Source organism: Pongo abelii, chromosome 2, assembly GCF_028885655.2.
Source record: "Pongo abelii isolate AG06213 chromosome 2, NHGRI_mPonAbe1-v2.0_pri, whole genome shotgun sequence".
NCBI lineage: Eukaryota > Metazoa > Chordata > Mammalia > Primates > Hominidae > Pongo > Pongo abelii.
This window is the reverse complement of record NC_085928.1, coordinates 108,436,761-108,463,503: the sequence shown is the minus strand read 5'-3', so window position 1 is coordinate 108,463,503 and position 26,743 is coordinate 108,436,761. Positions and strand designations below refer to the sequence as shown.

The window sequence follows — 26,743 nt, the reverse complement described above, 5'->3', positions numbered from 1 at the left end:
GAAGAGCTTTAATAATACATTTAAAGTGAGCATCCCCAGTTGTGTGGACAATCAAGCCAGGTCATTTTCTTTCAGTCAAGAGAGGTCAGCAAGGTGGTCTGGGAAAAGGAACAGGAATTCCCTGGGCCTGGAATAATCCTATGGGAACTTTTCTTCAAATGGGTATGACTAGAGGGTGGCCAACTTGAGAGTGGGGCCAATTCATCTTTGTGGTCTCACTCTCCACAACATGGGCTTTGCTCTGCTCTTGCATTGGGAAAATACTCCACAAAAGTAGCCAGGGGTTGCCTGGAGGTTTGCATGCCATTGTCTCACACCCTTCTCTCCCTTCTCATTCCTGCAACCATCCAACTGTCCATTTCTTCTTTCTAACCATGAATGATGCTCAACGCTGATTTTCTGACATGGTCAAAGTCAAGGAACCAGGCTTCCTTTGTTTTTCTTTGGTACCTGTGGTCTCACTTCCTTTTGTGGAGGGGCCAGTGGACATGTTGGGGGGCGGTTGCAGCAACCCCACATCTACGATCTGGGCTGGCCTCAAGGTAGAGAGCAAAGCTCTGTGCTCAGAATAAGTTGGTGAAGAGTTAGGATAAACCCTCGTCCCTTCCCAAACTTCCCTGAAACCCCCAAGTATCTCCCACCAAGTTTTCAGCATGCCTGAAATTTCCAGCCAATAATAGTATCATACCTTCTGGCTGTAGGACTGTATTTCTGAAAGGTCCTTGTTCAGACCCAAATATTTTATAATACAGAAAAAAAAAGCCTTGGACTTGGAGACAGAAGACTTGGGTGTCAAGACAGGGGAGAAATGGGGATAGGAAATTGAGTCACAGAGCATTCAAGATAGACTTGGTCTCCTGGACAATTTCACCTAAGGTCTAAATTGAGCCAGTTTCCCACCACCCTGACTCACACAGGCCTTTTTCCACACTTTGTTCTCCAATCCTGAATCCCTAGTCCAGATCCTCCAAAAAACTTTTAAGAACCTATATGCTCTTGGTAGAAATGAGGGGACATAATCAATGCTATGGGCTGAGTGTTTGCCACCCAGTTTATGGTATTTGTCATAGCAGCCTGAACTGACTAAGACAGCCAGCCAAAGGTAAGACACTACGTGCTAATCTTTTACTTGTGCATATAACACAGTGAAGCTTTCTTGTTTAATGAAATGATGCATAATAATTCATACTTATCTGGGACAGAATGATCAACAAAGCAAGTACTCTTACATACATGACCTCATGCACACCCTCATAGTGTGGGTGAGTCTGTTATTGGCTTCTCTACAGTTTATAGATGAGGAAACTGAGCCTCGAGAGGCCCAAGGTCACAGTGGGAAAGAGCTTGGATTTGGAGTTTAGGTCCAGGGCTCAAATGCCATTCGACTCCACAGACAGTTTACTTTGGACCTCTTTAGACCGGGTTTCCATGTTTGTGGACTTTTTTGTCCCATCACAGGCAGTTGCACAAATGAAACCTGTGAAAAGTTCAACAAAGCTTAATTCCAAACAAAAAAGATGATATTTGGGCCTGTGGGCCCCAGACAAGTTCACAAGAAGCTCATGGGGTGAGTACCTGGTGTTGACCAGAAGATGAGATGTAGGCAAGTATAGTAAGAGGAAACAGAGGTAGAAAAAAAGCCAAAAGATGGTCTCCTGTTAACTCACTCAACCAACCACGAACATTGCCAGGCACTGAGGGAGATGGTAGGAACTGGGTTTGTGCCTTTGAGGGATTTCCACTCCATTTGAGGCCATTGGAGGTCTGGGGCTGGCCTGAGCTTGGAGACATGCTCTGCTCAGAGATCAGCGAGGTTCTTCTCTTCTGGATTCTGTCTGAGGGAAAGTGGAGGTGTAAATGCTGTAGAACCACTGTGGGTTTTTTGTGTTCCAGGAGTGGTTAGAGGTCTGCAGCCCTGTGTCCAGCACACCTCTGTTTGGAGGGAGAGATAGGCCTGCAAGAGTCCAGTTGAGATTGAGCAGTGGTTTCCGTGGGTGGAGGGAGGGAAAGCCCAGGAGGTGGTGGCCAGTGGAGGTTTTGGTCAGGGACAGACAGCGTGGCTCGTGGTGTGCAACTCTCTGGCAACTCCTTTTCAGCAGTCTCATCCACCACTTCCTCTCTGACTGGGTTACCCTTCTATCTTCCTATTCATACTTATCTTTGTGCCTCTTCCCTTGGGTTCTTGAGGAGCTAGATTAGGGGAAGACTCCTGATTAAAGACTGCCCTGGGAGCCTGTCTATTAGGGATGCCAAAACATCACTGGAAGTATAAAGAGTCAGATATGAAACGCTCCCAGGGAGATGGCTGGATGTGCTGAAAGAAATACAAGAGAAGCATCTTGGGATGGGTAGGAATGGGATGGCATGGGGAGAGGGTGAAGTGAGCTTCTCAAGGGGCCTCAACCCCCAAACCTGCCTTCTAAGAAGGGTGGGTTCAAAGCCCAAGGTGCTTTGGTTTTGCTAAGTGGGTATGTGAGTAGGAGTCCTTTGCCTTTTTGCTCCCTGGCTCAGCCTGCCCTCTGAATAAAAGTCGAACAAAATGTTAAGAATCAGTGTGAAGCTGTGTTTGAAAGATTAGGCCAACTAGAAGCCCATAGGCTTAGCTCTGATTCCACAAAGTACCTCATTATCTCTTCCTTACGCTGTTTCTCTCATCAGTGGTGAGTAGTGGCCCCACCTGTAGGCTGGCAGGTAGGTCCATGGGAGCCCCTTCCCTTCACTGGTGTGCTGCCCAGCCCTGTCCAGCAGGTGCTACTGGCCTCATTATTAAAACTAGGCCCTGGCTGTTCCCTAGACCGATAAACTCCTCCAGATCTACTGCCCCATTGGCAAATAGATCATTGAAGTTGCATCTGGAACTGAAGGGGAAATGCCTTACAAGCTCTCTCTAGGTTGGCCAGAGGGCTATATTGGTATCTACTGTATTCAATAACAAGATATTGAGTGTCTTCTGTGTGCAAATCCCTGCTCAAGGGACTGTAGAAGACTCTGGACTCCTCATTTTTTAAAAAAGTTGCAGCCAAATGTACCTAATGGAGGTGCATGTCAGAATCACATGGGAAGCTTTTCCAAATCCCCATGCCAAAGCCGAATCAGGTTCACAGATTGGGCCCAGGTCTTTGTGGCATGGCAAAGTTTAGAGAGTGACTTTTATTTATGCCCTTGGGTGTGAAGCAATGGGCCAGTGTGAGAGGCAGGCATGTGTACCATGAACTAGAAGGCAAGGTCAAGCATAGCCATCGCCACAGAGAGAGATAAGCAATCTCTCTACTACTACACCCTACTCTCTTTCTACTACTCTCTGAGAGTGTAGACTAGGAAAGAAAGGTTAATATTTATAGACAAGCAGCCTGGGACAAAGAAGGTAAAGTGTGCCCCAGGGCATGGCTCCCCAAGAAGCATAAATCTGAAGGATAATAACAGCTGTTGATTCTTTGCTCTCACTGAGCACACAGTGATAGAACACTGGAGTTCAAGACCAGGTTCCTGCCCTCAAGCAGCTTGCAGCCTGATGGGGCAGGGAGATAAGACATTGCATGTGTGTAACTACAACACAAGGTTGTTTTATTTTAGAGGGGACAAGCAGAATCCCACGACAACCCAGAGAGTGTTCTAATTTGCAGATTGGGGAGGGCTTCCTGGAGGAGCTGGCCTGTCAGCTAGAACATGTTCCAGGCCCAGGTGACAGCATGACAAATGCCTAGAGGTAGGGTATTGGGGAGATATGTGTCTAAAAGAAGGCCAGTGGTGTTTTGGGGTTGGATCCCAAGCTGCTGTGGGGAGGAGGCTTAGAGTGGAATAAGAATGGAAAAGTTGGCTAGCATCAGATTGTGGAGGCCTTGAAAGCCTTGCTAAAGTGTACGGACTTTATTTGTAAGTAATGAGGAGCCACTAAGGGTTTTGAAGCACCTGGTGTAAGGGCAGAGGACAGGCTGGTGGGGAAAGAGAGGAGCAGTGGGGAAATGCCAAGGAAGTGAGGCCCTGTTTCAGGGATGAAACCATAGGCATGCAATGGCAAGAATGAGTCAACTCTGAAAGCCACTAGACAGGCACGGTCATTTGGACCTGGCTGTGGGAGTTGAGGAAAAGAAAACACAGGCCTTCAAGAGGACTTGAAGTTTGGAGTGTGGGTGGGTGGGGGGAAGCTAGCACCATCAACCAAATAGGAGGAGGACACTTTAGGTGCAAAGTGATAAATCTGAAGTCAGCTCACTATCCACCTGGGAAGGATGAGATTTTGGAGGAGTCCACCCTAGATGCCTTCACCAAGGTGGGTGTTCACCAAGGCAGGTGAGCCTTTGGGGCTGGGCTGTTGGCCCCTGGAGGGTAGCAACTGTATCTCATTCATCTTTGTATTCTCTGAATAAATACTTAGTGCAGAAGGTAGCACTTATTAAATTCATTCCTTCAATCAAATATTTATGAGCTAAATTTTTAAGGGCCAGTTCATGGGCTAGGACTTGGATCCAGGATACAGAACATTTCTCCAGTCTAGTTGTGGATTTTTAGAATCCAGATTTCAACATGACTGTGTTTGTCTCAGGGTATGGCGACTTTTGTCTTCCAGACAGCCTCATCCAGCAGTACTTGAGGAATATGGAGCCAGGCGTCTCCAAAGTGAATAAACCAGTAGAGACAACCCTACAGTCAGGGAAGGGAGGCACTGTCTTGTCAGCATCGTGCAGTTATCACACACAATGAGCTTTAGGCCCTGTAAAGTCTCTAAGGAAGCACCTTTCCCAGAATCCTTTCATGTCTTAGAACCTTCTGAACCAAACACTGATTAGAAACACATGTCTAAATGAAGGAGCGTGCAGGATGAACTCAGAGTTCAAGAAATGTTTTTTTGGATGGCAGTATGAAATTCCCAGGTAGGAAGCCACTTTCCCGCAGATGAGAGGCTGGTGGGACCCACTGGTGTAATGAATCACCTTCACTGCGCGCCTGCAGCGGAGGTGACGTCTTCACCCTGCTGTGTTCTGCAGTGCTGCTTCCAGGCCCGCTTCTCCATGACCCCCATTCCAGTCCCTGTCCACCTGCACCTGCGCCTGCACCACCACAGGCCCCTCAGTAGAAGGAGGCGCCCTCATAGGCGAAGGCGCCAGGGGAGTGGGGGATCGGGGCTGGGCTGGGTGCCTGCAGCCGGCAGAACCAGAACTGCCGGAGGACACGTTTCAGGTGTGTGCGGAACTTGACCCCCACAAAGACATAGAGCACCGGGTTAAAGCAGCAGTGGGAGAAGGCGAGGTTGCGGCAGATGAGCAGGGCGTATTCTAGCTGTTGTTTGGCCTCGCAGCTCCGGATGATCTGGGTCCGAAACAGTGTCTGCAGAAACAGGGTGAAGTTGTAGGGACCCCAGCTGAGGAAGTAGGCCACCACGATGGCGAAGATGAGCTTGACCGTGCGGTGGCGCCGCTTGGAGCGTGAACGGAACAGGGTCCTGAGGATCTCCACGTAGCAGAACAGGATAATCCCCAGAGAGAGCAGGAAGAAGAGGTTGTGCTGGTAGACCGAGGTGAGGTACCATGTGAGTTCGGAATAATCACAGCCCGAAGAAAGCACCTTGTGGAAGATGGTGTCGAGGATGGAGGACAGGATGCTGGCTACCCACACAGCCATGGTCACCAGCACCCGGCAGCGGAGGGTGGGGACGCGCAGGGTGGAGAGGGGGCTCACTACCGACAGGTAGCGGTGGATGGTCATGATGGTCAGGAAGAAGATGCTGCTGTAGAGGCTGATGGAGAAGATCATATTGAGGAGCTTGCAGAGGAAGTCTCCCAGCACCCAACCCCAGTGGTATGGGGAGATCCACACAGGCAACAAGCAGGCGAACACCAGGTCTGAGAGGCACAGGTTGAGGATGAAGATGTTGGTGAGGGACTCCAGGCTCTCATACTTCACCAGGACCCACAGCACCAGGCTGTTGCCCACTAGGCTGAGGAGAAACACCAGGCAGTACAGGACGGTGGTGGTGAGGGTAGCAAAGACCCAGGCCTGGTTCTCACACGGCTGGCTCTGAAGGTCATAGTAAAAAAAGGTGGTGCTCTCTGGGTTGCCCGAGGACTCCATCTGGATCAGATGGCAGGGACGTTTAGAGCATCTGAAATGATAGAGACATGGAGTTTAAAGCCATGTGGTGGCTGGGTACAGTGGCTAACACCTGTAATGCCAGCACTTTGGAAAGGCCAAAGGGAGAGGATTGCTTGATCCCAGGAGTTTGAGACCATCCCAGGCAATATAGTGACACCCCTGTCTCTACAAAAAATTTAAAAATTACCCGGGTGTGGTGGTGCATGCCTATAGTCCCAGCTACTCAGGAAACTGGGGGGTGGGGAAAGATTGCTTGAGCCTAGGAGGGCAAGACTGCAGAGAGCTGTGATCACGCCACTGCACTCCAACCCAGGTGACAGAGAAAAACCATGTTTCAAAAACAAACAAAAAACCCAAAAAAGATGCCAGACTCTTAGTTAATTCTCTCCTGGATCAGAGAAAAGACCTGGAATGGGAAGGGGATTCTCTACAGAGTGTATTTTCCCCACAAGAGATAGCTTTGCAAGACCATTTCAAAATATTTCTATCTGTCATGTTGGTATCTTATTGCTACGAAGAATCTATTCTATCAGGCTTAAGGGCTGCTTTAATGTTAATGCTGGTCACCTGTGCTGAATTACAAAAGGAGGCGAGTATAATGAGGCATGTCTGACCACCTATTCCCATCATGGCCTGAACTAATGTTTCTTTAGAATGCCCTTCCTTGGCTGAGGAGTCCATTCAGTTAGTTGTGGGGCTTAGAATTATATTTTTTATTTATAAAACTTAAATGCTTGTTAAGACAAACACCAAATAACCAATCAACACTTTTCAGAAAAATGAAACAAAATCCAGAGTCTACACAACATAACAATGTTTAGGACACAAGCCAAAATTACTCAGCATATAAAGAAATAGGAAAACATGACCCATACTCAAAAGAAAAGACAATCAAGCAGCTGCCTGTGAGAGGGAGGGGCCACATGTTGGAATTTGTAAATATGTATCAAAATGTTAATTATACCTGTTCCCAAGGAAATAAAGGAAACTATATTCATAATGAATGGAGAGATAGAAAGTCTCAGCAGAGAAAGAAAAGTTATATAAAAGACCCAAAAGGAATTAGAAATCAATAACAAGATATCAAGAAAAGCTTCAATAATTTGGAAATAATTTAAAAAACCCCAGCGCGTGTGACGTCATGGCGCCGTGCGTGGCCTCGGCGGCGGCGCAGGGGGCGGGCCCGTGGCGCGGGGCCTGAGGAGGAAGTGGTGAGATTGCTGCTCTCTCTGCGCCCAGAGAGGACGCGGCTGCGTCGCGCTCCCCTGAGGTCCCCTCCATGTTCCCTGGTTCCACTGCTCCCCTTCCTAAGGCCGCTGCTGTCTATGGAAGTAATGGAAGGACCCCTCAACCTGGCTCATCAACAGAGCAGACGAGCAGACCGTTTATTAGCTGCAGGCAAATACGAAGAGGCTATTTCTTGTCACAAAAAGGCTGCGGCATATCTTTCTGAAGCCATGAAGCTGACACAATCTGAGCAGGCTCATCTTTCACTGGAATTGCAAAGGGATAGCCACATGAAACGGCTCCTCTTCATCCAAGAGAGATGGAAAAGGACCCAGCGTGAGGAAAGATTGAAAGCCTAGCAGAACACAGACAAGGATGTAGCTGCCTATCTTCAGGCGTCTCACAAACTCTCTGCCGAGGATGCGGAGAGCCAGAGCCCCCTTTCTCAGAAGTACAGCCCTTCCTCGGAGAAACGCCTGCCTGAGATTCAGGGGATCTTTGACAGGGATCCAGACACACTACTATATTTACTTCAGCAAAAGAGTGAGCCAGCAGAGCCATGTATTGCAAGCAAAGCCCCAGAAGATGATAAAACAATTATAGAGGAGCAGGCAACCAAAATTGCAAATTTGAAGAGGCATGTGGAATTCCTTGTGGCTGAGAATGAAAGATTAAGGAAAGAAAATAACTAAAGGCTGAAAAGGCCGGACTTCTAAAAAGGTCCAGTAGAAAAAGAGCTGGATGTAGATGCTGATTTTGTAAAAACGTCAGTTACGGAGCTTGCCACCACATTCAGAAACTGCTACAGCCTCCTCAATCTGGCAGAAGTTTGCAGCAAATGCCGGGAAAGCCAAGGACATTCCAATCCCCAGTCTTCCTCCCTTGGATTTTACATCTCCAGAACTTCCCCTTATGGAGCTCCCTGAGAATATTCTTAAAGGATTTATGAATAATTAAAATGGAAGGCTACAGAAGAGGGGAGAAGAGGAAATAATACAGTAATAGTTAATCCAGCAAAAAAAAAAAAAAAAAGAAAACAGAAAACCACATAGAAGGGGGATCCTGGTCCCGGAAATGCTTCATCATCTGGTGGACTGCGGGAGAACACGCATTGCCAGGACTTGGGAAACAGTCACTGTGAAATGCGTTGCATATCTCATTCACTGACTTGAGCTAATGATTCCAACTTGATAGACCCTAAACTCATGGAGGTTCAGTTTCTCCTGATACAAACCAAATGGCTACTTGGAATAATTTTTTTCAAGCAACATTTATTTTTCTTATCTTCAGGGTTAAAATGTCTAAAATATGTTATGTGTAATTAATCTATAATGCCATAAATGATAATGCAAAACCTAAATAATATGGTGGCCCGAGGGGCTGCCTTGTATTTGAAACATGCTTTCTATCATGTATTGACTGTATGCATTTTGTTAATGCCTATTTTGTTTGTTTAAATAAGGTGTGTAAGATACACACCTTATTTGTTAGTTGTAAGATATACACCTTAATTGTTAGTTATGCTTTTTTAAACAAATTACCTGTTTACATGATTAATCGGGGTGCATTTTAAGTTCTAATTTTGTTTATTATATAATGCATCATTTGAAAATACCAAGGAGGAAATATCCTTTGTTTTTAATGATGCGTGAGTGGAAGTAATGCTAGTTGGCAGTATTTGATTGTAAGAAGTCAATAAAGTAATTGTGTTTTATTTAAAAAAACCCAACCGACTTCTAGAATCTGAGTCAAAGAAGAAATCAAAAGGCAAAGTATAAAATATTTTGCATTGATAATAATGAAAATACCACATATCAAAATTCATGAAATGCAACTAAAGCAGTACTTGGAGAGAAACTTATAGCTTTAAATGCTTGTATTAGAAAGAATAAACGTCTAAAATCTCAGACTTAAATCAGTGACATAAGCTAGAAATAGAAGAGCTAATTAAACTCAAAGTAAGTAGAAGGAAGGCATTAATAAAAATAAAAGCAGAAATAAAATAGAAAATAAAGAAAATGAGCAAGATCAAAATTGGTTGTTTGACAACATTTTAATACATTGATAAAATCAGCAAGGAGAAGTGGCTCATGCCTATAATTCCAGTGCTTTGAAAGGCTGAGGCAGGAGAATCCCTTGAGGCCAGGAATTTCAGGCTGCAGTGAGCTATAATGGCGCCACTGCATTCCAGTCTGGGTGTCAGAGCAAGACCCTGTCTCAAAAGAAAGAAAGAGAGAGAGAGAGACCAAAAAATTGATGAAGGCTTATCTAGATTGATTGAGAATAAAGAGAGAGGAAATATGTTACAGACCTAATAGACTTTACAAGAATAACAAATAAATATTATGATCAATTTTATGTTAAAAAATCCAACAACTTAAATGAAATGGATGAATTTCTTTTAACATGCAACATATCAAAACTGACATGGGATGATATGGCAAATGTGAATAGCCCTACATTTGTTATAGAAATATAATTAACTATATAAATCCTTACCACAAAGAAAACTTTAGAACTAGAGGATTTTTCTAGTGATTTTTTTTAAACATTTGGGGAAGAAATAACACCAGTTTTACACAAACTATCAGAAATAGAAATAAAGGATGGAATATTTTCTAACTCCTTTTATGAGGCCAGAATAACCCTGATACCAAAATTAGACCAACAAATTACAATAAGAGAAAACTACAGAACAATATTCCTCATGAACATAGACAGAAAAATTCTTAACAAAATATTGGCAGATCAAATCCAGCAATATATTTTAAAAGAATAATATAACATGACCAAGTTGAGTTTATCCCAGAAATATGAGATTGTTTTAATACATGAAAATCAATTTAAGTCACCATATCAATAGAATAAAGAAAAAAACTATATGATCTTTTCTGATAAATGTAGAAAAGCATTTGACAAAGCTCAACAACCTTTGATGATATAAACTCTCAGCAAATTAGAAATAAAAGGGATATTGGACATCTATAAAAATCATTCTTTTTTTTGCTGGTTATTAATTCATTTACTGAAAAATTTGAGAGGCAGTCATGTTCTGGGCCTGGAAGACTTTGGGGATAAAAAGGAAAATGATGTCAAATCTCAAACCTCTCCAAGTTACATTCAGTGGCCTGGCTCCCTTTTGCTGGTTGTCTCTCCCCCTCCCCATCTCTGTGGCCCACCTCAACTCTAAGGGAGTGAATTTAGCTTTCTGGACTGTAATATAATTTAGATTGAGAAAGACAGCTCTAAATTATACAATCACCAGTAATAACAAGGCCTTACATAAAGATATGTAGCCAAATAAACCTCTCTACTTCTTTCAGCATAAGAAAAATATTATTTATATGTTAGGTCTACTCAAAGTATGGTTCCCAGATCCATTTTTCTTCTTCTTTTTTTTTTTTGAGATGGAGTCTCGTTCTGTCCCCCAGTCTGGAGTGCAATGGTGCGATCTTGGCTCACTGCAAGCTCTGTCTGCCAGATTCGTGCCATTCTCCTGAATCAGCCTCCCAAGTAGCTAGGACTATAGGCACCTACCACCACGCCTGGCTATTTTTTTTGTATTTTTAGTAGAGACGGGGTTTCACCGTGTTAGCCAGGATGGTCTCAATCTCCTGACCTCATGATCCGCCTGCCTCGGCCTCCCAAAGTGCTGGGATTACAGGCGTGAGCCACTGCACCCAGCCAATTTTTCTTCTTTGATTTTTTTTTTCTTTTTTGAGACAGGGTCTCGCCCTATCACCCATGCTGGAATGCAGTGGTGTGATCACATCTCAACCTCCTGAGCTCAAGTGATCCTCTCACCTTAGCCTCCTGAGTAGCTGGTAGTACAGATGTGTGCTACCACACCTAGCTAATTTTTTGGGGTATTTTTTGCAGAGATAGGGTCTCACCATGTTAGGTGAGGAACTCCTGGACTCAAGAAATCTGCCAGGCTAATCTGGAACTCCTGGACTTAAGCAATCTGCCAGCCTTGGCCTCCTAAAGTGCTGGAATTACAGGTATGAGCCACTGCGCCCAGCCCAGATCAGCTTTTCTGAAGAGAATGCTGATTCTTGGGAAATCCCCATACCAAAGGAATCAGAGCCTCCAGAGGTAGCTCAGGAATCAGCATATTTACTAGCCCTCCAGGTGGTTCTGATGTGCAGCAAAGCTTAAGAACTCCTGATATAGGCTGTTACAATTAGAGGAAAACATAAGTTTAAAATGTTTGTAAAGGAACTCACCTGAATCTACACCTCTTTACATGCGTCTTGAGGCAGAAATGGTGCTTCTCTGTTTCATATTTCACTTAAAGAAACTGAAACACCTGTCCTGCCCAGAAGGCTGGAGGAGGAGGATGGGAGGAGTCTCAGAGAGAGCCAGGGGGCCAGAGGGGGACAGCTAGTGAGAGAGGAGGAAGGAAGAAGCCAGTCAGGCAGGCAGTTAGGGTGGATCCTTCGTGGAACTCCTTCAAACCAAGAAGAGCCTGAAAATCAAGCTGCAAGCCCCAGATAAAGAAAAGACCCTGCATGTTTGAATAGAAACACCTACTCTGTGAATCCAGATGAACAAATTCCACTCCTTTTTGAACATATATCCCTCTCCTTGGCATGCCTTTGTCTCATTTCACACGCTTCCTCCCGATTGGTCCTTACCTTTTACCTGTTTTACATATACCTATCTTTCTGTGATTAGCTGCTGGCCAAATTTTCATTTGCATAAAGTGTAACGTCACTTCAGCCCCTGATTGGTCCTGGGCCAAGGTCTCAGGCCAAGCTTTCACTTCAGCCCCCAATTGGTTCTTTACACTATTGTACCTCTTCCTGAGTATTGCTTTTTCCAGGCCTACCCATAAACCAATCAGCACGTATTTCCTCATTCTAAGCCTGTAAAAACCTGTGACTCAGCCTTATAGCTAGCAACCCTCTTTTGGGTCCCCTCTCTTTGCTGAGAGCTTTTCTGTGGTTTAATTTAATAAATCCAACTCTGCCTTATTCACTCTCCAGTGTCTGTGTGCCTTATTTTTCTTGGTCGTGGGACAAGAACTTGGAGCTCACCAGTGGGGGGAGTAAAAGAGCTGTAACACTCCCTCCCACTCACCAAACAACAGGAGTGAAAAAGCTGCAACAGTAGGAGACAGTTTTTCCACATCCTTAATGAATAAAGATGTTGAGCATCTTTTTATATGTGTATTGGTCATTTGTGTATCTCTTTGTAGAAGTGTCTATTCAGAACCTTTGCCTTTTAAAATTTTGAGTTATTAGTCTTTTTATTATTAAATTGTAAGAGTTATTTCTACATTCTGGATACTAGATCCTTATCAGAGATATGATTTAAAAATAATTTATCTCATTCCTTGGGTTCCTTTTTAATTCTTCATAGTGCCCTTTGACACACAAATGCTTTAAATTTTCTTTTTCTTTTCTTTCCTTTTTTTTTTTGAGGCAGGCCCTCACTCTGTCACCCAGGCCTGAATTCAGTGGCATGATCAGCTCACTATTGCCTTGAACTCTGGAGCTCAAGAGATACTCTCGCCTCAGCCTCCTAAGTAGCTAAGACTATAGGTACACAGCACCACATCCAGCTAATTATTTTAATTTTTTTGTAGAGACAGCGTCTCACTATATTGCCCAGACTAATCGTGGACTCTTGGCCTCAAGTGATCCTCCTGCCTTGGCTTCCCAAAGCTCTGAGATAATAGACCTGAGCCACCATGCCTGACCTGTTTTTAACTTTCATGAAATCTAATTTATAAATTATTTCTTTTGTTGCTTGTGATTTTGCTGTTGTAGTTAAGAAATCCTTGCCTAGTCAGGTTATAGGGATTTATAGCTATGGCTTAGCTCTGAACTTTCAGTTATATTCCATTGGTCTTTGCATCTATCCTTGTGTCAGTACCATAGAGTTTTGATTACCTTTGTAGTAAGTTTTGAAATCACAAATCCTCCAATTTTGTTCTTTCTTCTATTCAAGATTGGAGACATATAGATCAATGAAATACAATGGGGAAAGCCATACATCTATGGTCAATTGATTTTTTTTTTTTTTTTGAGACAGGTTCTCACTCTGTTGCCCAGTCTGGAGTGTAGTGGTGCAATCATGGCTCACTGCAGCTTCAATCTCCCAGGCCTAAGTGATCCTCCTACTTCAGCCTCCCGAGTAGCTGGGACTACAGGTGCACACCAACATGCCTGGCTAATTTTTATAGAGAGAGGGTTTTACCATGTTTCCCAGGCTGGTCTTCAACTCCTGGGCTGAAGTGATCTGCTTGCTTCAGCCTCCCAAAGTGCTGGGATTGTCAACTGATTTTTGACAAGGGTCAAAAATCAAGACCATTTACAAGGCCATTCAGTGTTAAAAGAATATTCTTCTCAACAAATGGTGCCAGGAAAACTAGATAGTCATATACAAGACAAAGTTGTACTCTTACCTCACATCATATACAAAAATTAACTCAAAATGGATTAAAGAGCCAAATGCAAGGGCTAAAAAACCTATAACACTTTTGTGTGTCAAAGGACACTATCAAGAAATTTAAAAAGAATTTTGATGGAAATTGCATCAAATTTGTAGATCAGATTGGGGAGTATTGCCATTTTAACAATATTGAGTCTTCCAATCCGGGAACACTGAAAGTCTTTCTATTTACATAGGTCTTCTTTAGTTTTTTTTCCACATTATTTTGTGGTTTTCAGTGAGTAGATTTTGTGCATTCTTGGTTAAATTTATTCCTAAGTATTTTTATGCTATTGTAAATGGAATTGTTTTGTTAATTTCATTTTCAGATTGTTCATTGCTAGTGTATAAAAATACAACTGATTTTTGTATATTGATCTTGTACCCTGAGCTTATTTATTAGCTTTAATAGTTTTTTTTCTTTTTGGTGGATTCTTTCAGTTCTTTGTGTACTATAAAGTCATGACATCTGCATATAGAAATAGTTTCAGTTCTTCCTTTCCAATCTGGGTACTTTCCCCCCACCGTGTTTAGTTGTCCTGGCTGGAACCGCCAATGCAATGTCAAATAGGAGAGGAGAAAGGACATCATTGTCTTGTTTCTGATCTTAGGAGAAAAGCTTCTAAGTCTTTCACTACAAGTATGATGTTAATTGTGGGTTTTTAATACATGCCTTTTATCAGATTAAGGAAATTCCCCTCTATTTCTAACTTGTTGAGTGTTTTTATCATGAAATGGTGTTGGGTTTTGTTAAATGCTTATTCTGCATCTCTTGAGTTTATTGTATGGAAATACCACAGATTTTTTTATTCCTTCACCTATTGAAGGACATCTTGGTTAATCCTATTTCTTGGAAATTATGAAAAATACTTTATACACTATACACTATGTATAAAAAAGTATTTTATACATGATATGTATTTGAATGCAGGTTTTTGTTTACACATAGTTTTGAGCTCAGTTATAACTAGGAGTGTGATTGGATTATATGATAATAATGGCAGTGGTGGGCCATCCAGAGCAGCTGCTACCATCATGCCAGCTGCAGCAGGGAGGCACGAGCGGTGGTGGCAGGAGCAGCTGCAGGAGCAGCAGTGGGGGTGGTGGGCCTCTGTGCCCTGCGTCCCCATGCCCTGCATCCCTGAGGCAGCTTACTGCATCACCCCTACCCTTGCATGGCTGGGCAGGACCTACTCTCAGGCCTGGAGCCTCTGCCACAGCCTCAACCTCACTCCCTGCCATGTTCTGGGGGCCTGTGAGTACCTGGCCAAAGGTGTAGCTGGGAGTTTCAGGGCTAGCCCTGGGAGTGTCAGGTTCATTTGTGAGGGGTTGGCCAGGGCCACCACGCCACCTGCACCTTGCCCAGAACCACTGTGGGGAAAATGTGGAGAGGAGGTGTGGCTGAGGCTGCATGCTCCACAGACCCGGCAGGAGCTGGGGACAAATGGGAGCCCTGCCCCTTAGAAGTTGGTGGGACATGGAGCTCCCCAGGCACAACTGGAGCTGCCGAAGCCATGGCTGTGACTTGGGCACCCCTGTGCTCTTGGGAGCTAGGAACAGGCAGGAGCCCAGCCCTCCAAGGCACTGCTACAGCCACCCTGCTGTGGCTATGGATCCAGGCATCTCTGCACTGTCAGGGGCCTGGGAAGGTCCCCCTCTGCCCACAGGCTTGGAAGTACCTGCTCCTGCTGCTTGGCTTCTCCCCACTGTCACTGCCTGCTCTGATTTTGGAGTAAGGTTGGGGCCAAGCTCGGGTGCTGCTGCAACCTGGCCGGGTGTGTGTGTGCTGACATGCTAGACCCTGTCACCTTAGCCCCCTCTGGACTTTGGGCACCAATGAGCACAGGAGGAAGGCTGAGGAGGGGGGTGCTAAGGACAGCTCATTGCTGGCCTGCAGGCAACCCTTGGCATGAATAGCCTGAGTGCCAAAAACAGTGGTGGGAGGTCAACAAGCTCCTGGGCAGAAAGGGCCAGGTCCCTGGTGAAGCCCCGCCTTCAAGCTGGGGAAGGCCTGAAGCCAGGTGGCTGGGCTGACAGTCCCACGAACCACAGGGGGACCTTTTGGTGCCTTTCCTTGTTCTGGCCCATGGCTGCCCATGGACTTTCTCCCCTCTGCTGCCCATAAAAACCCTGGACTTAGCCAGGTTTGGGAAGAGGATGGAGAGATGACGAAGAGACGACGGGATGACCTGTCTAAGAGAGGCTACCCATTCTAGGGCCTCCTCTCTGCTGAGAGCTACAGAGACAATGGGATAACCTGCCTGCAGAGAGGAACTTCCCACTCCAGCATCTCCTCTCTGGTAGGAGCTGAACACTCATTGGGACACCCTGGCTGCAGAAAGGAGCTATGCACTGTGAGTCTTCTCTGAGCTGTTCTATTGCTTGATAAAGCTCTTCATCTTGTTCATGCTCCACTTCTCTGCATACTTCATTCTTCTGGTTCGCAGGACAAGAACTTGGGACCCACCAAATGGTGAGGCTAAAAGAACTGTAACACAAACAGGGCTGAACCATAACCCCTGCTTGCCACATGGGCGAAGAGGAGAGAAAAGCTGTGGTCCTTTGGGGATCCCAGATCTGAGTGCTCCCCAAGCTAGGACTGTGACTTCCTCTTTGGGGCCTTGTGGCTCCTGGCATCTCTAAGTTTCTGTGTACCACTGCATTCCCTTACGCTAGCAGGGGAAACTGCTTGTGGTGCATCTGGTCCAGCCACAGCTTCACAAAGAGCCAGCACCCAGGTTGGCATCTGGAGCTACCCACCCCACAGCATAGCTGGCGTGTCTGACAATGCAATGCTGGACCCCACACTTGCTCACACAGCCCTTGCCGCTTCATGCCTGATTCACAGTCTCCCTTGGAGGCATGGGATACAGGCTGGTAGTGTGAGCCTAGTGCAGCATGCTAGGCTGAGTGAGCAGGATAAGCCCAGTGGGCCTGAGGAAAACTTGGGCAAAGGCACCACTGGCCACAGGTTTCCAGCCAGAAAAGAGACCCCCCCCAAAGATCCTGTAACAATAAGACTATGTTTAGCTTTGTAATAAACTGTAAAACTGTCTTCCAAAGTGGCTGGATCATTTTGCATTTCCATCATCAATGAATGAGCATTCTCATTGCTAGACATCCACATTCACGTTAGCATTTGATGTCAGGTTCTAAAAAATGTATCCATTCTAATACGTGCATAGGAGTACCTCACTGCCATTTTAATTTGTAATTCTATAATGACATATGATGTTGAGCATCTTTTCATATGCAATTTTGAATCTGTCTATCATCTGTGGTGAAGTGTCTGTTTAGATATTTTGTCCATTTTCTAAATTGGATTGTTTTCTTATCATTGAGTTCTAAGAGTTCTTTGTATATTTTGGATATAAGTCCCATATCCAAAATGTTTTTCAAATATTTTCTCCCAGTATTGGCTTGTCTATTCATTCTTTTAACAAGGTTTTTTTTTTTTTTGTAGTGCAAAAGTTTTAAATTGTAACAAAGTCTAATTTATTACTTTTTTCTTTCACAGTATTGTATCTAAAAACTCCTCAATTTGGGGTCCTACCTAGGTATCAGAAAAAGAAGACAAAAATTAAAGAAAAACAAAAATAATAAAAACTCATAAAAAATCCAAGGCCATCTAGATTTTCTCCAGTGTTACTTGCTAGAAGTTTTGTGCATTTGCATTTTGCATTTAGATTTAAGATGCATTTTGAGTTTTTTGTGAAAGGTGTAAGATCTGTGTATAGATTCCTCTTTTGCATGTAGATATACAATTGTTCTAGCACCACTTGTTGAAAATATCCTTTATCCATTTAATTACCTATGCGCCTTTGACAAAAATCAGTTGACTATATTAGTGCAAGTCTATTTTTGGGCTCTCCGTTATGTTCTGCTAGTATTCTTTCACGTTAGTTTCTGCTAGTTACACTATCTTGATTACTGTAACTTTATATAAAGTCTTAAAGTTTGGTAATGCTAGGCCCCTGACTTTGTTCTTCTTCAGTTTTTTGTTGGTTGTCCTAGGTCTTTTGTCTTTCCAAATAAGCTTTAGAATCAGTTTGTTGATATTCACAAAATAAATTGCTGGGTTTTGATTGGGATTGCATTATAGCTATAGATCAAGTTAAGAATTGCCATCTTGACAATATTGAGTCTTCTTATCCTTAAACGTGGAATATTGCTCCATTTATTTAGGTCTTCATTGATTTCTTTTATAGAGTTTTATAGTTTTCCTTAGATAAATTCTGTATATATTTTATTAATTTGATGCTTAGGCATTTAACATTTTTTGGTGCTAATGTAAATGGTCTTGTTTTCAATTTCAAATTTCAAGTGTTCATTGCTGTTTTTTTTTTTTTTTTTTTTTTCTTTTAGACAGAGTCTCACTCTGTTGCCAGGCTGGAGTGCAGTGGCGTGATCCTGGCTCACTGCAACCTCTGCCTCCTGGGTTCAAGTGATTCTCCTGCATCAGCCTCTGGAGTAGCTGGGATTACCGGTGCCCGCCCTCATGCCCAGCTAATTTTTTGTACTTTTAGTAGACGGGGTTTCACCATGTTGGTCAGGATGGTCTCAAACTCCTGACATCAGGTGATCCACCCGCCTTGACCTCCCAAAGTGCTGGGATTACAGGTGTGAGCCACTGCACCTGGCCATTGCTGGTATTTAGAAAAGCCAAGTCTTTTGTATATTAGCCTTGCCTTCTGCAGGCTTGCTATATAAATTACAGGAGTTTTTTGGTGCATTCTTTGAGATTTTATACTGTGAAAACCATGTCATCTGCAAAGATATTTTTATCTCTTCTTTCCCAATCTTTATACCTTTTATTTCCTTTTTTTGTTTGTTTTATTGCAACAGCTGGATGTTCGGTACAATGTTGACTAGGAATGGTGACAGAGGACGTCCTTGACGTGCTCCTATTCTTAGGGGAAACACATCCAGTTTCTTACCCTTATGAATGTTAGGTTTAGGTTTTCTTTAAAAAATTATATAAATGTATGGGTACAAGTATAGTTTTGTTACATGCATATATTGCATAATGGTGAAGTCAGGGTTTTTATGATATATACCACCTGAATAACGTACGTGGTACCCACTAACTAATTTCTCATAATGAAACTGACCCAATAGTCCCATGGAGAGCTTTTTTGATGAAAAAAGCTTCTGGTTTTAAAGCTTAAAACTTGTATTTGTTTTACCTGAGTTTCTTCCTCAGGAAAGACCTTCAGGCCTCTCAAAAAAAGTATCAACCACCAGAAACTCACCATATCACTGCATCCAGATAATGAGATGCCAGACCCCTCATTCATCATGATTGCCTCCTTGCCCCTCCATAGTTCCTGTTTTCTTTTTCTTTTGAGACGGCGTCTCACTCTGTTGCCCAGGCTGGAGTGCAGCGGTGTGATCTTGGCTCACTGCAACCTCTGCCTCCAAGGTTCAAGTGATTCTCCCGCCTCAGCCTCCTGAGTAGCTGGGATTACAGGTGCTCACAACCACACCCCGCTAATTTTTGTATTTTTGGTAGAGATGGGGTTTCACCATGTTGGTCAGGCTGGTCTCGAACTCCTGACCTCCTGATCCGCCCATCTAGGCCTCCCAAAGTGTTGGGATTACAGGCGTGAACCACCATGCCTGGCCCCATAGTTCCTGTTTTCTTACACATTGTTACATTTCTTCCCTGCTATGTAAACATCTCCTTTTAGTCAGTCAGGGAGATGGATTTGAGACTAAGCTCCTAGCTCCTCAGTTGCAGCACCTGATTAAAGCCTTCTTCACTGGCAATAATTGTCTCAGTCACTGGTTTTCTGTGCCATGAGCAACGGGACCTAGACCAAACTCCTGGTGTTTCAGTAACAGATTTTGGTTCCCTGACCAGCAATGTGTTGCCACAATGGCTCATTGATCAGCTGCCATGGGCCAGGAGTCTCAAAAGCCCTCCTAAGCAGCTGCCCACTCAGTTTTGGTTGAAGGTAAGTTTCAGTCTGTCTCTGGCCCCACTACAGCTGATCTCAACTGTGTTCCTGATTGCCTGTGAAGAACTGTCTTTGAAATTTGACGTCTGCATCCCGATAGGTGAGTGTCCTTTGTGGGCCCAGACAGCAAGAGATGCTCCTCTCAATTTGGGAAATTTTTGAAAGAATTTCCATTTGCAGGTTGAACAAGCCCAGCTGACAGTGAGGGAAGCACCCTGACTGTTTCACTACGGACACTCTTGGGGGCTTATAATTGTTTGCCTGTGTGTCCAGGCAAGTGAGTGTCTTTTGTGGGTACCAGATAGCAGGATGTGCTCCTCTCAATTTGGGAAATTCCTAAGGAATTTTTGTTTGCAAGTTGATTAAGCCCAACCAGTGGAGAGAGGAAGGACCCCGGCTGTTTCAATTTGGACACTCTTGGGGCTTGTTTATTGCTGCAGCGGTCGGATTGTGTTTTGGTGATTGTGAGTGTATCATGGGAAATTAGAATTACATAAACTGATATTCTTTTGTAATAATGCTTGTCCCCAATATTGTTTGGAATCGGAGTTTGCTGTTGAATGAGAAAGTGGGATGGAGTTTCCTGTATCCAGGCTTTTATGTTGCTGTTCTGAGCAGGTTGGGCCTGGTTAATAGGTTCCAGGTGGTTTTCTGTGGTGCTGTTTGGCCCCAGTGTTCCTTGGAGTCTGAGGAGGTTTGACCTTTAAAAATCAAACTGCTATGGAAACTGCTTTACCCAAAATTTTGGTTCATACCCTATGTTGGATTACATATGGGGCAAATAAAGTGTAACCACGTAAACCAATGACTTTGTATGTGTGCATATGCATGTCTAGATGTGTTTAGGTATGTACATTTATTATGTTATGTCTTTTTGTCTACCAAATTGGCTTGTAAACAAAAGAGAACTCATAAATTAAGTAAGCCCAAAGTATTTTTCAAGTTCACATGACTTAAGTAAACCTTTAATAAATAAACTGTCTTTAAAAATATTAATAAAAATAGGAATGTCTTAAGAATTGTTAACATATATTTTTGTTTGGGCTTTATATTTGTCTCCGCTAGATATTTTGAGGTATCAGGGTTTGGCACAGGTTATAAAATGATAAACCTAGCCAGAACAAAATGATCTTTGTAGGAATTTTTTAATAAGTAAGACTAATTTAATGTTATTGGTTTAATGAAAACAGCTGAATCTTCTGAGTTATTGGTGAAAATGCCCTTGTAGTTAACTTGAAGTTCTTATTTAGGTAAACACCTGATATTCACAGGTTATAAAATGGTTAACAAGGAAATAAATAATGCATAAATAATCGAGATAAACTGCCAAAAATAAATAAAAAATGTGAGTGCTATAGGTGAAGTTTTTGTGTAACTTAAAATCTTAAAAGTTATTTTCAATGCTTATTGGATGCCTGAGTCATTTCCAATTAAGGAAGGGTTACAATATCGGGAAATATATTTCTAAAAATTATAGAATTGTTCTCATCTATAAAATGCTAATATCTGGTAGGCAGTTGAGGGTTTCTTGCCTCCTAGTATTTCACTAAAATTTAAGGTTACTAATTATAAGAATTATATTAATTCTGTATATAAAAGGTACCCAAAACTGTGTGTTCTTAGTAAGAAAAAGAATAATTTTGTCTAATTCAGAAGTTATCTAAATGTTAATTCAAACTATGGACTTGAAAATGTTATTTATGAAACAAGGTAGAAAGGAACCAGTTAATAGGGGAGAGAGATATGAAGAAAGTTATGAATGTGACAATGTGTTTTTGGGAGAAAGGTCGTAAAGAGAAAAATATTGTATGAGAAAAAATCTCGTATGGTGAATTTTTGTCCTAAAATAAAATGACTAATTATTTAAAAAAGAAAAGAAAATTTAGGACAAAATAAGTCCAAATGTATCATAGATGGTCTGTATAAGTCATATGTTGCTTTTTCCTGGTTCTCTGTGTTTCTATCTTTATGCACACATAGAGAAAATAGAAAGTTGAAAAAGTTTAGATAGTAAAATATCCCTTAAAACCTGATAGAAAATGGGAAAAATTTGACTGATTAACATTGCTCATAGTTAAAACTTAGTTTTGATGAAGATAAAATAAATATTATAAAGAAATATATTGTCAGTTTGGCAATTCTTTTTTAATACAATTAACCATGAAGCCAGATTTAGCATGGAGCCAAATTTCACATACATGCTTGCATTGCTTCACAGTATATTTGCTATTTTGCATAGATAGTACTGGTACTAAGGTACTTGTACGGGTCATGTACCTAGGTGAATTTCTTAATTTCAAAAAATGTGTAGTTGTATCAGTTGACTTGAAGACATTAATCTGTGCACCAGGAATAAAATATATGTTGTGTGCATGGGTTTTTTTTTGTTTTTTTTTTTGAGATGGAGTCTTGCTCTGTCACTCAGGCTGGAGTGCAATGTTGCAATCTTGGCTCACTGCAACCTCTGCCTCCCAGGTTCAAGCAGTTTTTCTGCCTCAGCCTCCCAAGTGGCTGGGATTACAGGCACGTGCCACCATGCCTTGTATTTTTCTGAGAGGCGGGGTTTCACGATGTTGGCCAGGCTTGTCTGGAATTCCTGACCTCAGGTGATCTGCCAGGCTTGGCCTCCCAAAGTGCTGGGATTACAGGCATGAACCACCACCGTGCCTGGCCGTGTGTGTGTTTTTTTAACCTCTAGGTAACACTTTAGCCTCCAAGGTAAACTGAGTAGGATAAAAATTTCGGGTTGGTTTCCTGTTTATTTTTGCTTCTAATTTTCATTTATTGTTGTTTGTTCTCTTTTGGGTTTTACTTATGTATACATCTCTATAAAACTATTGATGTTTTTTAGTTTGTAATTGAAGGCTTTTATTTGGTTCTTTGAATAGTCATTTTGTTTCCTATGCATTTCTAACAAGTCATCATTTGTTCTGTTTATCTAGAATTCCTAGGCTACCTTTGTCAAGCCTCCAAAAATTAATAAACACCAGCCATTTAACATTTGATTGGTTTTGCTTACCCCTGATGATCTTGAGAACTATGAGAACTTTAAAGATCCTGGCCAAAAAATACAAGACTTATTTTTACAAGTTCTAAGCAGAAATAGTATACTATTTATTTTACTGGAAAAAGCAGGTGAGAATAATTTCCAAGGTAATTCAATTCAATCAACAATTTGAGTTGGTTTTACATCTTTTCCTGTAATGAGGGAAAACTGTGATACGGCTATAAACTTTTAATGCTAAGGAAAGATTGGCCTTGTCCTCAAGTAAATTATATTGATTGGAATTTTTCTCAAATTAATTACACTTAAGTGATATTCACTTTGATTAAGTGGTTAAAAAAAAAAAGTGAGACTTTCCAGTGATCTTTGACGCAAAGCCATTTATCACTGATGGGTCCTCATGTGTGTACTTGGAAACAAAATATGTGCGAGTGTTTCACTGGTTTGAAGATTTTTGTGGTGAAAGTTATTACCTAATCAGCTGTCAGTACTGTACCTAGAAATCAATCTTGGAAATGTGTGATGATGCTCTTTTAAATAGCTGAAAAGAAATTATTGTGTGCTTTACTTTGTTCTTGTTTTGTTGTATGGTATTTAAGTGAAAGGAGATATTTATTCTCATACTGAATTTACAAAACTGATACTTGCATTTACCATTTCTTTAATGATGGAGAGTAAAGTTAATTGTCTTACTTTGATAAGTTTGGCATAGGACCTATCACATTTTTTAGTGCTTTTAGTCATAGTTCTGTCACTAGAATGCTAGCAATTAGACATATGCAATGCATAACCTAACTACTTTAATCCAGTGGTTTGAAGTACTGCAGGCAGTCACTCCTAGACACCAAATCACAATGTTTTAATTTGTGACATGTTAGAATGATAGGACTTTCTGTAGTATAAATAATCTATTAAGTAATCCTTGTGCTGTTAAGTTACAGGCCTTTGACTCCTGAGTCTGAAAAAGGCACTGACCCCTGCTAAATCTTGAGCATTAACACCATTTGAAGCCTTATTTTCAGACCCAGGAGAAGGTGACAATCAAAATGAACAGTTTTTATAAGACACAGGTTCAGAAAAATTAAAACTATTCTATCCCTCTAGGCCCAGGGACTATTGTAGAAGAGGTAGGTCTATGATATTGCAAGGATCAATTTTGAGAGATAAGATTAGTATAGAGTTTTTCTATAAATTAAACAATATCAAAACCACACTTACGCAAGGCCAGTGTCTGGGCCAGTGTGTCAGAATAACAGGGTTTTCTAGGAGCATTGATCTGTTTTTCAATAGAAAATTATAAAAGGTTATAAAAGGTTTATGGAAATCTTACCTTACGGTTAAACTGATTAAAATTAGATTTGTTTATAAGGTTTTATTAAAGTTAGCTTTAACGTTAATAATACCCCATACAAGGGTAAAATATGGTTTTCTCTTTTGAACAAAATTTTCATGCAAGACATAATAAGAGATTTTTGTTTACCTTTTGAGTAAAACCGCAGAAGAAAAAAATAAAGGAAGGGACACAAGTTTATTGACCTCATGCCTTCTTTATTAGGTCTTACTATATAGGAAACGGACTCCTCTTTATCAAAGAGTAAACATTTTATATTATAATTTTGGCTAAATGATTATTTTATAGTAATTTGTGGTCCTATTTTGTTATATTAAGTGTTGTAAGCCTTTGATATTTGACAGACTTTACAATACCAAAATTTCAAGTTCCAAATTCAGTCTTTTTGACCTCAAACTAACTTTTTTGGATATTAAATTCCCTGAAGTCCAAGAGAGATCTATTAGGCTTATTAGGCTTATTTTATACATTAGAATTATACAGCAAGCATTGTCAAATGTGAAGTGGTATTTAACTTTCTTTGGGTTATAGTTATATAGATATGTTGTTAATGTGTGTTCCAGGATTATGTGATATTCCTGAAATTCTGATATGTCTTAATATATGTTGTCAGTAATAATTATGATTATTATGTTAAATTGTTGTATGCCACAGAAATAACCAAACTGCCTTGTCAACTGTGTCTTTGACTATGGCTGTCCTAAGACTTGTCATCTATAATTGTTATTTTGCTTTGATGCTCCTCAAAAAGTGACTTATAGTCAGCTTCAGTCTAGGGCTTGATTCTTTGGAAGAGTTCATGAAAAGGACTCTTGAACGCAGGTGTCTGATAACTCTGAAGAATTGTGCCATTAGATTAGAGAGAAAATTTGTAGGACACTAGTTGAAAGGCTGATGTGTTCATAAAGATTGCTAGCCCAATGTGAAGCAGAGCAGGAGTTGATTGCATGGATCAAACTAATGGAGGACTAAAATATTTTTTATGGCTTTTTTTGTTTGAAATATTGCTGATTCTGTTTGTTTTTCAGAGTCTGCAGAATTTTTTTCTTTTGAGCCATTTATAGCCTTTAAATGTGCTTTGTATATTGAGCAGAGTATAGTTTTATAAACAGAATTTGAGGCATATTTCTCTCTCTGCCTAATTTCTCCAGAATTTGTAAACTATTTGTGAATATTCCTGATTCATGGCAATGTGTTTATTTGCATAAGTTCAATAAGAAGCTGTTTTCGCTTATAATGGGACACAGTTGGAGGAATTGGTTATTTTCTCAGGGCTTTGACTGAAACGGCCTTGTGAGAGGTTCCAGCAAAGCCAATTTAGAAAAGCCTATGTGGACAATGATTCTTGTTGCACTTTGTGTGAGTAATCAGGCCAAGTAGAAGGGTCTGAAGCTTATTTTGCTGGTAAATTGGTCCTGCTGTGATTTGTCTTTGGTGGAACTGAGGGCCTGGAGAGAGAAAGATTGTGTTTCAGAAGAAAACTCTATAGTAGATTAATCTTTGATTCCTGGGTGGCTGCAAGGCCACCCATGGTATGGAGCTTCCCACGAAGCCCCTCCTCAGCATGAAGCAGCCAGAAAGATCAATGACCAGATTTTCCATGATTGAGGAATTTATAAATAGAAAGGGGGGACTGAAGCTGACCCAGTGATCCCATAGACAGTTGTTTTTGGATAAACATAGAAATTGATCCTTCTGGTCTTAAAGCTTGAAACTTACATTTGTTTTAGCTGAGTTCCTTCCCCAGGAAAGGATCCCCTGGTCTCCCAAAAAGTATCAAATAACTGAAACTCACCAGATCATTGTATCCAGACAATGAAACACCAGGCTTCTCATTTATCATAATTGCTTCCTTGCTACTCCCTAGTTCCTGTTTTCTTGCACATTGTTATATGTCTTCCCTGCTATATAAACCCCCTAGTTTTAGTTGGTCAGGGAGATGGATTTGAAACTGAGCTCCCATTTCCTCAGCTTCAGCACCCAGTTAACGCGTTCTTCCTTGACAACATTCATTGTCTCAGTGACTGGCTTTCTGTGAGGTAAGCAGTGGGACCCAGAGTGAACCACTGGTGTTTCAGTAACACAATTATTATGGCAGATAAGAAATCATAAGGGAAAATAGGAGATACCTTTAGGTGAGTGAAAAGAAAAACACATGTCAAAACTTATGTGATGCTGCTTTTAAAGCAGTGCTCAGAGGGAAATTTATATTGTAAATGCCTATACTTTATAAAGAAGAAATATCTCAAATCAACAACCTAACTGTATACTCTAAGGAACTAGAAAAAGAAGAGCAAACTAACCCAATGCTAGCAGAAGGAAGGAATAAAAAAGAGTAGAGTAGAAATAATCAAATGAGAGAATAGAAAATAATAGAGAAAATAAACAGAACCAAAGTTTGCTCTTTAAAAAAATTGACAAATATTTAGCTATATTGAGTAAAGAGACAGTTAGAGATATATATAGAGAGGACTCCAATTACTAATATCAGAAAGGAAAGTGGGGACATTACTACTGATTTTATAGAAATAGAAAGGATTATGAGAGAATATGATGAACAATTGAAGGCCAACAAATTTGGTAACTGATAAAATGGACCGATTCTTAAGAACACGCAATCTACCAAAACTGACTGAAGAAGAAATAGAAAACCTGAATAGACCTATAACAAGA

General features: G+C 41.6%; 1 protein-coding gene and 1 pseudogene across 3 annotated transcripts; one reads left to right on the top strand and one right to left on the bottom strand.

The window, feature by feature from the left end:
• Window positions 1-1,123: 1,123 nt before the first annotated feature.
• On the bottom strand, window positions 1,124-26,058 carry XCR1 (X-C motif chemokine receptor 1). 3 transcript variants are annotated; one of them, XM_054551136.2, is made up of 3 exons: window positions 25,866-26,058; window positions 23,938-23,995; window positions 3,552-6,100 (listed from the first exon to the last, which is right to left on the bottom strand). In XM_054551136.2, the coding sequence occupies exon 3, from the start codon at window positions 6,067-6,069 to the stop codon at window positions 5,068-5,070; it is 1,002 nt and encodes a 333-aa protein (XP_054407111.1). In that variant the 5' UTR covers window positions 6,070-6,100; window positions 23,938-23,995; window positions 25,866-26,058; the 3' UTR covers window positions 3,552-5,067. The 3 variants fall into 3 exon arrangements, with proteins under 3 accessions (XP_002813880.1, XP_054407112.1, XP_054407111.1); XM_002813834.4 differs by lacking the exons at window positions 23,938-23,995; window positions 25,866-26,058 and adding an exon at window positions 11,544-11,694 and having other exon boundaries at window positions 1,124-6,100; XM_054551137.2 differs by lacking the exon at window positions 23,938-23,995 and having other exon boundaries at window positions 1,148-6,100; window positions 25,866-26,052.
• LOC100446551 (nuclear receptor-binding factor 2-like) lies at window positions 7,416-8,274 on the top strand (annotated as a pseudogene).
• Window positions 26,059-26,743: the final 685 nt, after the last annotated feature.

Coding starts and splice junctions, on each gene's coding strand:
- XCR1 (XM_054551136.2), bottom strand. CDS start 6,069: ATGGAGTCCTCGGGCAACCCAGAGAGCACCACCTTTTTTTACTATGAC.